Below are 13,744 nucleotides of genomic sequence, written 5' to 3'. Positions count from 1 at the left end.
GGCCTTCCGTTACACAAACCTTCGGCCCGGAGGGGTTGGCTTTTTTTTTTTTTTTTTTTTTTTTTTTTTTAGGCTGGAAAGATGGAGGACTTGTAGCTTTGTGCCAGGTAACACCTTTAAAACATTTGAGCAACTGAAAATGGATTATAATCTTGAACAGAGATTTATTTAAATATTTTCAGGTAAGACATTTCTACAATACCGAAATGAAAAAAGGTGTTCCTCCAGAAAGTAACATTGTACAAATTCTTATACTCTCATGTAAAACAGTTTCCAAACTATATAAGGAGTTGCAGAAACATAATGGAAATAACACCTTGAATATTAAGTCAAAATGGGAAAGTAATTGGGAGTAAAAATTACAGAGGGTGATTGGCTTTCAATGTGTGTGACACAACAAACATCTACCAGTTCTAAAAGATGAAAGGAATTCGGATGGAAGTGCTTAATTAGATACTTTATTACACCTCACATTATTAGTAGACGTAGAGGAGAAGAACAGCAATGTTGGAGACTATGTGGCCATCAGAATGTGAATACTCTCGTATTTTGGTCCTGCCCAAAGTTGGCACCTTACTGGGATGGAATCTGTCAGACTACCGGGATAATTTTGGGGGTATGTCATCCCCAAAGACCCAAGAATTTTTCTGCTGGGGCTGATATCTGGAGAAGTGTTTCAAAAAGAAGATGAGTATCTTTTTAAAATTATATCAATTGCAAGAAAAAAGCTATTACACTGTCTTGGCTAAAGAAACTTCCTCCCCAGCTGGACCATTGGCGGGAAGTCTTGGAGGAGATTCACTCTATGGAAAAACTAACATCTTTTACATATAAAAGGACATTCTTACAACAAACGCTGGTCTAAATGGCTGGCATACAAGAACAAGGAAGCTTAACTATGTGTAACATTTTGTAATGTTTTCTTTTTCTCCAACTATGAATCAGTGCGCCTAGTTCTGTGCATGTTTCATTGTAATAATGAAAAATGTTAGAGTATAAAAAAAAAAGCTGGGCTTTTTGTCATGTTTTATACATTAGTCTACATCTAAATTAGTCGATATAATTACTCAAATTAACGATTCTTAATAAATAATACCTTTTGAAAACCTGTTTGCATTTAGTTTAAGCAGTTTAAGTTGACAACTTGCAGCAGGAGCGAATGAATGCATGCAGATATGTTTTCTGTCCCTTCAGAAAAGAGGACAGATGGCAACGGAAGAGTTTACTTTGTCCATCACCAGACCCGCTCAACTCAGTGGGAGGACCCTCGAACGCAGGGGTGAGAGAGGGAATTCAGCCCCATCTTTTTGGTTTTGTTTTCCTGAAAACATCTTTAAACAATTCTCATTTTCAGATTACTGAACGAGAAGCCGCTTCCTGAAGGCTGGGAGATGAGATTCACCGTGGATGGCATTCCTTATTTTGTAGACCACAACAGGAGAACGACCACCTACATTGACCCTCGCACGGGGAAATCCTCTCTGTATGTTTTCCTCCTCATTACTTTCCATTCCGACCTAAAAATGTAAGCCTTCCTATTCATGAAGGGCACAACCCTAGCTAAAGAAAAATACCAAAATATTGAAGAGGAAATGTTTCATATTGCCCTGTGGAAGCGGTCAGACCGGTTCATTGCATGTAGATGCACACTTTACACGCATTCCATGTTATCTTTTTTACATCCGGAAATTTTGAGCATGAGTCCAATGCTGGAAGGCAAAAAGACAATTCTTTAATATGCTAGCTGCTCTACCGCTGTACAACAATTCTGCTACCTACATCTCCAGGTTTTATTTAGTTATTAATTAATGCAGCGGAAAAAAAATAATGCTGAAAAAAGGTTGACATTTAAGATTTGGCACGTTGTGTTGACGGCTAAAACCAATAGTAATTGTCATTCAAATCCACACAAATTTGCTCTGATAAAAACAAACTAAAAAAATTAACAAGGAATTTATAGGTTATTGAATTTTGCAGGTCACCAGAAACATTGAGTTTTGTCACTACGCAGCACAAAATGGACCACAATTACTTCTATTTTATGTTTATTTAAAGTGATAACTATAAACTGTATAATTGCCCATCTCTACTCCTGTCTTTTTCTTTCTGTTTTCTCTTACATTGACATTCATGAGCTAGAAGCAGGTGTATTTATGACTGTTGTGTGTTTCATGTTGTGGCCAAACAGGTTTGGTAAAACCACAGAATGATTAAACGAGCTGACATGAACTGCTAACATCCTGACCCAGAAACCTGAGCAGGTTGCCCCTACCTAATGACTCCTGCTCTAAACAGTTTTAAATAAGAATCTCTATTATTCTGCAGTGCCAACAGCAAGCACTTACACACCACTCAAAGTTATTCTGATAGAACTATTTTTGTTTAATACACACTGACATGTGATATATTATTATTATTATTATTATTGTCCATAGTGAAAATGGACCACGGATCACTTATGTTCGAGACTTCAAAGCCAAAGTTCAGTATTTCAAATTCTGGTGCCAGGTAAGAGTCAGACTGACGCCATGTTTTCTTTACTGGTATTTACTGTAAATACACTGGGAAGTACTTCTGTGTGGAATATTACCAAATGATGAGGGTAATATTATCAGCAACTTTGTCATTAAGTTGCTGCAGTGTTGAGATTGGGGTGAGTAGATTTCATCCCACTAATATGGATCTGTAATCTATAAATAAGATGCAGTGTGAAGTAGGGCTGTATAATTAAATCAATTCTACAATATGCATAGATATTTTTCCCCCTCGGAAGGTTTCAATTTTTCATCCGTGAGTATCGATCCATTAAACTATAGGGGTCCATAGACTTATATGCGTCTTTTTTACCTCTCTGATTTGTGATGGCGTAGCAGCTAGTCTTCGCCTCTGCCAGTCTCACTTTCAACTTGTGCTTTAAGAGCACATTTTAAACTATACACCAGTTTTCAAATTGTTAATAGACCAAGTAAAAGGGGAGTTATGCTAAAATAAGTAAACCATTTTTCCGAATGTCAGAGAAATGTCAAAAACTGGCTTTTCCGGTTATGTGAAAGGGAATGAGCTTCCAAACGTAAAAATGAAACGCAACATTAGATTCCTTTGTTTTTAGAAATCTTAAATCTTTAACAAATAACGATGGGCTGTATCTTGTTGCTAAGAAACAAAATCTTCCGTTTCCGCGGAAACAGAGTAGCAGCGCAAACGGAGTAGCAGCAAAAGCGGTGAGATTGTGAAATTAATGCAAAGTTTGGATATTGGACCGATCGGTGGCATCCACTTCGTAATTTGTTTTTAGCTTAGTGGTTTCTGTTCTGTATATAAAGGACTACCTGAAGAATGAATGTGCAGATGGTAGCGGCGCTGTGTTTTGAGCTAGAAGACGAAGAGGGGAAATCCGCAGCCGGAGTCTGCGGCGCAGTGAGGATTGCCATGATGACGATGGCTGATCAATCATTCTTATTAGTAACTGACAAAGAGTATCAGAGACTGGGAGAATGATTAGATCCTGGCAGTTTTGGAGACATCTACTCAGAGATCCAAGCAGGGGAATGGCGGTGCTGCTCAGCTGCAAGGAGTCGATCACTACGGGGGGAGGCAGAGCCACTCCCCCAGCAGCTAGTAGTAAACAGCTTACAGCCACGGCTAACTCCGGGAGCTAAGGTAGAAAAGCCTTTTTTCCATAGTCCTAAAGACTATTTTACCCCCCTTCCCCAATCAGAGCCAGGTATTGTGTAGTTAATCCTTTAAACCGGTTTTCAGTTAATTAAATCCAACTAAAAACTGTTGTGTTCCAAGTCTATGGAACACAAAACGTCAACAAAATCACTCTGTCCCTCTAAAATCTTTCAGAAAATCATAAGTGTATTGAAGCGCATCAATCGAAGAATATCGTGATCGTATCGTGAGCAGAATATCGTGTATCGTATCATGACATTATTGTATCACTACACCCTAGTCTGAAGTTATTAAAACAATGATCTGTAAATAAGATCTACATTTACAGATCATACTTTTCAGAATTAGAAAAATCTTCTTTTTTATTTTTTTCCAGCAACTGTCTTTGCCTCAACATGTTAAAATCACAGTAACGAGGAAAAACCTCTTTGAGGATTCTTTCCAGCAGGTATGTTTGCAATGAATTCAATCAGACAAACTGTTCAAGTGGAATTAAACAGAGCTGCTGTTCTGCTGAAATAACCTTTAATTACCAGTCATTTAAAAAAAAAAAAGATCATTGAACAAGCCATTGTGAATTGTAATTATTTATATTTTGTCTATTTTAGATAATGAGCATTAACCCTCAGGATTTGAGAAGGAGGCTTTGGATCATCTTCCCAGGAGAGGAAGGCCTTGACTACGGAGGCGTTGCCAGGTAAGTTAAGGAGACTGAGAACTTAATTCTTGCCACACCTTTCTCGCCAACTCCATGTTGTCATCTCAGAAGCTTTAAGAAGCGCATAAGTTTGACTTTTTGTTTCATCTCTCTGATTTTCTCCAGTGATTGGACTGTGTCTTAACAAAAGTCCTTGTTGGACTTGTCCCTCTCTGTCCTTTCCTGTAGGGAGTGGTTCTTCTTGTTGTCTCATGAGGTTTTGAACCCCATGTATTGCCTGTTTGAATACGCTGGTAAAGATAACTATGGTCTCCAAATCAACCCTGCTTCAGACATCAACCCCGACCACCTCAAGTATTTCAGGTTCATTGGACGATTCATTGCAATGGTTAGTTTTTTTTCATCATTGCATTAAAAAAAACTTCAAGAATAGTTGTAGAGGTCTGTTGAAAAAAAAAGGATTAATATTCAATTGTTTTTATCCCTCAGGCTCTTTTCCACGGCAAGTTCATCGACACTGGTTTCTCTCTGCCATTTTACAAACGGATGCTCAACAAACCTTTGACACTCAACGATCTGGAGTCAATAGATCCTGAGTTTTATAACTCCCTCATGTGGATTAAGTGAGTGTGATCATATCATTTTAGCTCTTAAGATTAATAAAACAAATTAAATACAAGTCAGCACTTTAAGTTGTCTAAATGTCTGTTTTATTCAACTTAAAGTCAGATATATTTGTGGTTGTATTGGAAAAGCAGCTAAGATATGAAATAATTTTTGTTTGAACTCAGAAATGGTTTTTGATTGAATCATTCAATAATAACATGAGACTCTCCTAAAAGAAGTTGGAAATCTTTGACTTTTTAAACTTGGAAATTTCCACTTTTCTCCAGAAATTTTCTGTGATTGATGTCAAACTTTGATTTGTTTTTTTTTTTCTAGCAAATTTTCAGCTTTTCAAACTCAAAAATTTCTGAGATCTAAAAAGTCGTCTTTTGTGGCAGAAATGTACTACTTTTTTCTGTATCTACAACGGCCTTAATGCACCATCTTAGTCTACACCAGACATGTCCAAAGTCCGGCCCGGGGACCAAATGCGGCCCGTGGTCAAATTTCATTCGGCCCGCAGCCTCTGTCATCAAATCAATAACGTCTGGCCCGCACGTAGAATTAATACATTGGGCAGCAGTACCGTTACCTGCATAGGGCGTATCTTACACACTAAATGCTGTTCCTCATTTACCCACTAGAGGGTAGCAGCCCGTGTGACTCAGACCATTTGCAGCTGGAGCTCACTGAGCTGCAGTGTGACGCAAGAGCCGCGGTCGGCACCACCAGCTTTCTCTCGCGAACTTTTACCGACAGCTGGATAAGCACAGGTTTCGAGAGATTTGGTTTGGTAAGAAAATGCTAAGCTTGTTTGGGTCGACGTTAGGGTTGCCACCTGTCAGAAATCAAAATAAGGGACGCGTCATCCTAGTCTCATGGGGGGCGGGGGAGCGGGACTGCTGCGGCAGCCGTCGGGGTTGGTCTGTGTTACCCAGAAAGCAGTTGGGCGCAATATCGTAACACCGTGAGTGAAACAATGACTGGGGCAGCCTTCTATATAATCTACCTGGGGACCACTTCTTTATTATTACATATACACATTTGTAGAATACGGAACAAATCGCGTACCGTTTCGGTTCAATACATTACGCCACATTTAACAGTCAAATACGGGACGGGTTGCAACCCTTCTCGACGTATTTGTGTGAGAAGACATTCTCAGTTGTGAACTTAAATAACGGACTCTCATTACGAGACATCTTGCGCATCAGTACCGCTGCCTTTGAGCCAGACCTGTCCTATGTGCTGCAGTCCAGATCTCAGTATCACATTAATGCAGACAAGTCATTTGTCATTTACAATAAGTCTCTGAATATTTTTTTTTGTTTTTTAATATCAAAATAAGTCATAAATTCAGACAAGTTTTCAGTTTTCACTCCAGAATAATAAACTTTTAAAAATCTGATCAACATTTACTAATATGTCATATTTCAAATGACTATTACTTGCTCCTTTTTCTGTTATTTTATTTAAAAATTCTGTAAATATCGTTAGAAAAAAGTTGGTGTTAAAAAAGTGAAGTTAAGTGAATATTCAATTGCATATGATATGCATGTTTCAAATGAACCAAAATACATGCTTAAGATCGCTGAAATTAAAATAAAAAAAGCAAACGTAAAACACAGAATGGCTTGCTGAAATTTGTTTAAATATATTGCTGTTCTATGTAAAGAACGTCCGCCAAGGTCGGCCGCCCTACATTTTTAACACACCAAATCTGGCCCCCTTTGCAAAAAGTTTGGACACCCCTGGTCTACACAACCAGATTCCCTTGTTTTGACAATTTGTCTTAGAAACTTATCTGGTTTGTCACATTGTAAAGCGTCTGATAGCAGTGGAGTGGAAAAGCTAGCAGTGATACCACTGTGACCAAACATGTTTGTTTTTGTCTCATTTCAGGGACAATAACATCGAGGAGTGTGGATTGGAAATGTTCTTTTCAGTTGATAAGGAAATGCTTGGAGAAATATCCACCCATGAGCTTAAAGAAGGCGGGGGAGACATCCAAGTTACCGAGGAAAACAAGGAGGAGTACATCAAGTGGGTTTTTCTTTTCCTCTCTTAGGCTCTGTGTGTTGAGTTGCATTGTGTTTATCTTTCTGTTGCCCCCTGCAGGTTGGTAGCAGAGTGGCGGCTGTCCAGAGGAGTGGAAGAACAGACGCAAGCATTCTTTGAGGGCTTCAATGAGGTCCTCCCTCAGCAGTACCTGCAGTATTTTGATGCTAAAGAGCTCGAGGTGAAGCTGAAGCATAAACTTGTTTACATAATGAGTGATTCAGAAAACACGAGGCGCAGGCTTTAGGATGAGTTCTTATCCTTGCACAGGTCATGCTGTGTGGCATGCAGGAACTGGATCTGGGGGACTGGCAGAACAACACCATCTACAGACACTACACTCGGACCAGCAAACAGGTCGTCTGGTTCTGGCAGGTCAGTGGGAAACGGCTGGATATCGGTTTTCACTAAATGGTTTTGCTAATTTAAAACGGAGACAGTTAAAACAAAATTGATGCTAGTGTGGTTCACGGTCCTGGAGTTTTGTGACAAACTGTCGGAAAAATGCACTACTCCTTAAAATCGTTTTTTCCAGCTATGAAAGAGAATCAGGATGGCTTGGAGGGGGCGGCAGTGGTGGATGTTTTATGATGGATAAAAGTTTAAATTAGATGTGAAAATGTGAGGAAAAAAAAGTGATACTTCACATACAACTTCATGTACATGTTTCTGCTTCCTCTAGCTTTCATCTCATCAACCCTGAAAATAGCAAACATTGAAGGTTTTTTGTTTTCAACTCTACTTTCAAACTGAAGACTGTTATCGTGACCTGGTAGCACTGACATACGATGCATTCACTGTTCTGACTTATCAATAAGACAAAGTTGTACTTTTTGCTTGTCTTTAAAGCATCACAAGTTAATTTTACAGTGATTTTCTGTAAAATGTTTTTCATTAAGTTCAGCCATAGTAAAATTGTTTTCATCACTTATTTGAGTAATTTAATCAGTAAACTCTTGTTTAGGTAATCTGTTTTAATTTGCTATTGCTGTAGATATTTTCTTGAACTTTTAATATCAATATTTCTGTCTGCAGTTGATGAAGGAGATGGACAACGAGAAGCGGATGCGGCTGCTGCAGTTTGTCACCGGCACTTGTCGTCTGCCTGTGGGAGGTTTCGCCAACCTTATGGGTAATTAATCCTCTCATTAAAATATTTCACTTATATATATATATATATATATTATATATATATATATATATATATATATATATATATATATATATATAGGTCCTTCTCAAAAATTAGCATATTGCGTTAAAGTTAATTATTTTCCATAATGTAATGATAAAAATTAAACTGTCATATATTTTAGATTAATTGCACACCAACTGAAATATTTCAGGTCTTTTATTGTTTTAATACTGATGATTTTGGCATACAGCTCATGAAAACCCAAAATTCCTATCTCAAAAAATTAGCATATTTCATCCGACCAATAAAATAAAAGTGTTTTAATACCAAAAATGTCAACCTTCAAATAATTATGTTCAGTTATGCACTCAATACTTGGTCGGGAATCCTTTTGCAGAAATGACTGCTTCAATGCGGCGTGGCATGGAGGCAATCAGCCTGTGGCACTGCTGAGGTGTTATGGAGGCCCAGGATGCTTCGATAGCGGCCTTAAGCTCATCCAGAGTGTTGGGTCTTGCATCTCTCAACTTTCTCTTCACAATATCCCACAGATTCTCTATGGGGTTCAGGTCAGGAGAGTTGGCAGGCCAATTGAGCACAGTAATACCATGGTCAGTAAACCGTTTACCAGTGGTTTTGGCACTGTGAGCAGGTGCCAGGTCGTGCTGAAAAATGACATCTTCATCTCCATAAAGCTTTTCAGCAGATGGACGCATGAAGTGCTCCAAAATCTCCTGATGGCTAGCTGCTTTGACCCTGCCCTTAATAAAACGCAGTGGACCAGCAGCTGACCTGGCACCCCAGACCATCACTGACTGTGGGTACTTGACACTGGACTTCTGGCATTTTGACATTTCCTTCTCCCCAGTCTTCCTCCAGACTCGGGCACCTTGATTTCCGAATGACATGCATAATTTGCTTTCATTCGAAAAAAGTACTTTGGACCACTGAGCAACAGTCCAGTGCTGCTTCTCTGTAGCCCAGGTCAGGCGCTTCTGCCGCTGTTTCTGGTTCAAAAGTAGCTTGACTTGGGGAATCCAGAACCTGTAGCCCTTTTCCTGCACACGCCTGTGCACTGTGGCTCTGGATGTTTCTACTGCAGACTCAGTCCACTGCTTCCACAGGTCCCCCAAGGTCTGGAATCGGCCCTTCTCCACAATCTTCCTCAGGGTCCGGTCACCTCTTCTCGTTGTGCAGCGTTTTCTGCCACACTTTTTCCTTCCCACTGAGGTGCCTTGATACAGTACTCTGGGAACAGCCTGTTCATTCAGAAATTTCTTTCTGTGTCTTACTCTCTTGCTTGAGGGTGTCAATGATGGCCTTCTGGACAGCAGTCAGGTCAGCAGTCTGACCCATGATGGCGGTTTTGAGTAATGAACCAGGCTGGGAGTTTTTAAAAGCCTCAGGAATCTTTTGCAGGTGTTTGAGTTACTTTGTTGGTTCAGATGATTAAGTTAATTGCTCGTTCAGAGAACCTTTTCATGATATGCTAATTTTTTGAGATGGCAATTTTGGGTTTTCATGAGTGTATGCCAAAATCATCAGTATTAAAACAATAAAAGACCTGAAATATTTCACTTGGTGTGCAATGAATCTAAAATATATGACAGTTTAATTTTTATCATTACATTATGGAAAATAATGAACTTTATCACAATATGCTAATTTTTTGAGGACATGTATATATTCTATCTGAATAAGGGGACAGTCTGTCAGTTTTAACATGTCTAAAACCATGGCTCTGAAATAACTTGAGCTGCCCGTCTCTTGTTTCCTGAAATGTTGACATAATGACTCTGCACAAAACAAGATCTCTGGCCATGGAAAGCCAAACCATTTCTTTTATAGAACCAGTTAAAATTGGCTCTACTCCTGGTCTTTGTCCTGGTCCTGGTCCTTCATTGGAATCAGCTCTCTTTAAAACACACAGGATTGTCATATTCTTTACAGTTTTCTTCTAAACCTTTTTATTTGCTTTACTACGAGCTGTAACAGTTAAATACCTGCTTGGATATTTTATGTCCTTCTTCACTGCACTGTAAAATAATTAGTTTTAAGAATAATATTAAAGTACATGGTTTATTTCCAGTATAATTAATTTTTTCCCCTCTTTGCCATTTCACACAATTGTTTTCTATTTCCTCTACTTGTTCACCATATCCTACAGTTTTATTTCTGAAAGAATCAAACACATTTTGGGGTTTTCTTTACTGTTGTTTTGTGGAGAAAAACAATTTATTCCGATTGTAAAGAGTGTCTCTCCCATTGCTCCAAAAATAATGCATCCATGTTATTAATTTTCAACCTAGTCTTGGCTGAAACACCCACATCAAAAATATTCCACTTTTTGGAACATCCTGCACATTGTTGTTTTTTTTTTTTAGGAAATAAAAACAAAAAAGATTTAAAAAATATGAAAAGCTTTACATATCTGGATTGGTCTGTAGTTGTTAAAGGTTTAAGTGAAAGTGAAAAAAAAAATTACCATTTTGGGTCAGCAGGATAAATATTGTCATTTTCAAGGTGCTTCAAGAATTGATGATCAGGCCCTGATCATCAACGCTCTCATCATGCACTCCTAATGTAATCCAGCTGTGTGAAATTTTAGCTGTTTTGAATTAAATTAAATGTTGGGTGACATAATTTCTAACCAGAGATAGGATTTCTTTTACATTGTACAGACATTTTTAAAAGGTTATTTACTTCAGTTTTTGTTGTTTATTTATATTGTTTGAGTTTCTCAGGATTATTCAAATGAATATTAAATGTTTGTATGCCCAAATGTATGTCTTAAAATATGTCTTCACAGTTGAATTAAATTACACTTTAATGATTTAATGCTATAATTAAATTAACCAAATTGGGGATGGCCTCAAATTTTTATCAAAATATTTTGTGGTATTGTAATGACAAACGTGACAATAAGAACCATTTATTACTTATGACTGTGTCACAGCTGTTGCAGCCCCACGAACACAAATACTGCTCCTGAAAAACCCCTTTATAATACACTTCTTTAGGACGTCAGGCACACACTGCTCACAGTAAAAGCATTTAATCATGTTTTCCATTGATGAGTCTTTAAACAGTGGAGAAAATGGTAAAATAAGGATTTATGTATATATATTTTTGTAAACATCGTTGAGATTTATCATGTTTATTATGATAAATGATAACAATATGATAAATACTCACTCCTCAACCAAATGGTTAAACCTATGTGCCATTAAATTGGGGGAAAAAAAAAAAAAAGACAGACATTGGGACAAAATGATTCAAAGTGACGAGTTCCCCTCCTTTCAGGGAGCAACGGGCCACAGAAGTTCTGCATTGAGAAGGTGGGAAAGGAAAACTGGCTGCCCAGAAGTCACACATGGTGAGTCTCAAAAAAACTCAACATCAGCCACACAACTGTTCTCCTTCTGGGATGCTTCAGGTGATTATATGATGTTGAGAAAATATTTGTTCAACTGTTTATTTTTGTGCTGTAGCTTCAACAGATTGGACTTGCCACCCTATAAGAGCTATGAACAACTCAAGGAGAAGCTGATGTTCGCCATTGAGGAGACGGAAGGATTTGGACAGGAGTGAAAGAGGGAGATGAAGTGGGAAAACCCCATCAATGTTTAAATCGGGGAGCGCCAGCCTGCAGAAGCAGCAGGTGTTTGGAAGAGGCGACACTCGTCTGCATGCACCAGCTGGTGAGATGGCTGCCAGCATGTGCAGTATTCTGAATCGGGGAAGTCCTCTTACAGCAAACCTCTCATGGCTTCATGAGCCGGAGCAGAATTTCGTATTCTTTCAAAACCAAAATCCAAAGGCTGCCTTCCAAACACAGTCGTCATGTCAACGAGAGAAACTCATGAGCGCAAGGGCATGATCTGAGACGTAGAGGGTGTGGCTTTAAGTTTTCAACTCGGCTAAGTTCCCCCAAAATGAGTTGCTTTCTAATGAGTCTGAACTAATGATTTAAATGAATCTTCCTCTCTTAAGTTAACATTAATGACTTTCAAAAGCTTCAATAACAGACAATCTTGGTGCTTCAGAGATTTGGGATTCTTTGCTTTCGTTTTGCGCTCTCTGGATTATGTCATGTTTCGAGTCTGTGAATCGATGAATGATTGTGAACAGTGTTGTAACCGCCATTATTTTTTTTTTAATGGTGGTGGCAAATGTTATAAAAACCATTTAACTGGCCCTAGTTTTATAGGGTCGGAGTCTGCACACTGTGATCTGTAATAACAGGATAATAATATGGATTAGAGTTTTCTGGAAGAATCTTAATGTTAACAGCTTTAATGAGTTTTTTTTGGTCTTTTAATGTACAGAAGTAGTCTTAATTAAACCAGTTACTTAAAAATCCACAGAAGACCAGAAGAACGCTAATACTACATCAAACCAAATAAAATTTAATCCTATGAGGCATTTTCATTGCAACCCGGTTGTCTCTTTTAAACATGTAGCATTTGAAACATGAACAAGTGTTTTCTTGCCTTATTTTGACATCTTTCACAACAGACCTCAAAAAAGAAGGGATACAAAGGTTTTCAAAAGTCAGCAATAACTGAGGAAATTTAAATCCCGCCTCTCTTTACACCTGTCATTTGTAGCTTGTTCTGTCTGAACTTGTGAAAAATAATATATTTTATCATTACTCTGCATTAATGGGCACTCCTAGTGAAGATGTGTGAAGCAGCTTTTAAAATAATTTTTTCAATAACATTTAGAGAAATGTGTTTAGAGATTACATTTAAAAGTAAAGTGTAAATTTAAAAATGCTTGTGTTACAGCATTTTAAAACGTTTAAGGAAACCAATTGTGGTAATTTTTATAAACGAAAAAATTACCACAAAATAATATTTGAACAAGAGATATAAACTGAATCCATGTACAAAGATTAAAGGTGAATTTTCCAGATTCTTTTTGAAGAATATTTTACTACAATGAAAGCTGAATTTCTTTTGAGGCTTTTTACATATTTTTTGTCCTGGGTGCCAATAAATCTGGAGTGCTGAAACTCCAGCACTCCAGAAAGTTGTGGCTTTTTTTTTAATCACCAAAAACCTTTCCTGAGGACGATTATGTAATAAAATGAAACCTTGTGTTGTGAAGACTGTTTAAACTGCGTAGTCACACACTGAACCAGCAGAGGAAACTCTGAACTTTGGATTCAAGATGAATTATCAGTTTTTAGTCTTTTCTCCCTTCAGGCTCCCAGCCAGCAGAAACAGTTGGTCATGTGGTAAAATAAACACTCTTATTCTCTCTGATCAGACTGATTCATTCCTCCATTGGAATAAATAAATTGATCAAATGTCCAGGAGAAACTGCAGTAGGAAGATTTATTGGTAATTTTAGTTAAGAGAACTGTATGAATGTATGAGGATCAAAGGTCAAGTTGTGCTCAATATGCCACCTCCTGAAAGCATTTTTTGAATTTTTCACAATAGAAACCCTGGAACGTTGTAAACGAGCAGATATGGAAATAAAAATAAAGATGCTCATGTTTGTTTTTTAAATATTTTCCAGAATCCTGGTTAATCTAGCTGGTCACTCCTTTACAGGACGAGAAGCTGTAAATGGTGTTCATAACAAAGTTTCTTAAGATTTTA

At 37.9% G+C, this 13,744-nt stretch overlaps 1 protein-coding gene across 1 annotated transcript in view; it reads left to right on the top strand.

Moving 5' to 3' along the window:
- The window catches only part of LOC106938541 (E3 ubiquitin-protein ligase Itchy-like), a 33,672-nt gene extending 20,623 nt beyond the window's left edge, over nucleotides 1–13,049 (top strand). Inside the window, exons 5-17 of the mRNA XM_015020632.1 lie at nucleotides 1,195–1,279; nucleotides 1,355–1,483; nucleotides 2,436–2,508; nucleotides 4,052–4,123; nucleotides 4,284–4,372; nucleotides 4,562–4,721; nucleotides 4,823–4,956; nucleotides 6,842–6,982; nucleotides 7,058–7,178; nucleotides 7,268–7,372; nucleotides 8,033–8,129; nucleotides 11,436–11,508; nucleotides 11,624–13,049. Coding sequence (XP_014876118.1) covers nucleotides 1,195–1,279; nucleotides 1,355–1,483; nucleotides 2,436–2,508; nucleotides 4,052–4,123; nucleotides 4,284–4,372; nucleotides 4,562–4,721; nucleotides 4,823–4,956; nucleotides 6,842–6,982; nucleotides 7,058–7,178; nucleotides 7,268–7,372; nucleotides 8,033–8,129; nucleotides 11,436–11,508; nucleotides 11,624–11,723 — 1,379 coding nt within the window. The 3' untranslated portion in view covers nucleotides 11,724–13,049. The remainder of the gene's footprint in view (nucleotides 1–1,194; nucleotides 1,280–1,354; nucleotides 1,484–2,435; nucleotides 2,509–4,051; nucleotides 4,124–4,283; nucleotides 4,373–4,561; nucleotides 4,722–4,822; nucleotides 4,957–6,841; nucleotides 6,983–7,057; nucleotides 7,179–7,267; nucleotides 7,373–8,032; nucleotides 8,130–11,435; nucleotides 11,509–11,623) is intronic.
- The last annotated feature ends 695 nt before the right edge of the window (nucleotides 13,050–13,744 follow it).

This window comes from Poecilia latipinna, unplaced genomic scaffold (assembly GCF_001443285.1).
Source record: "Poecilia latipinna isolate Pla-1442-1.1 unplaced genomic scaffold, P_latipinna-1.0 Scaffold2622, whole genome shotgun sequence".
NCBI classification, from domain to species: Eukaryota; Metazoa; Chordata; class Actinopteri; order Cyprinodontiformes; family Poeciliidae; genus Poecilia; species Poecilia latipinna.
The sequence above is the reverse complement of the archived record's forward strand: the minus strand, read 5'-3'. Positions and strand labels throughout refer to the sequence as shown.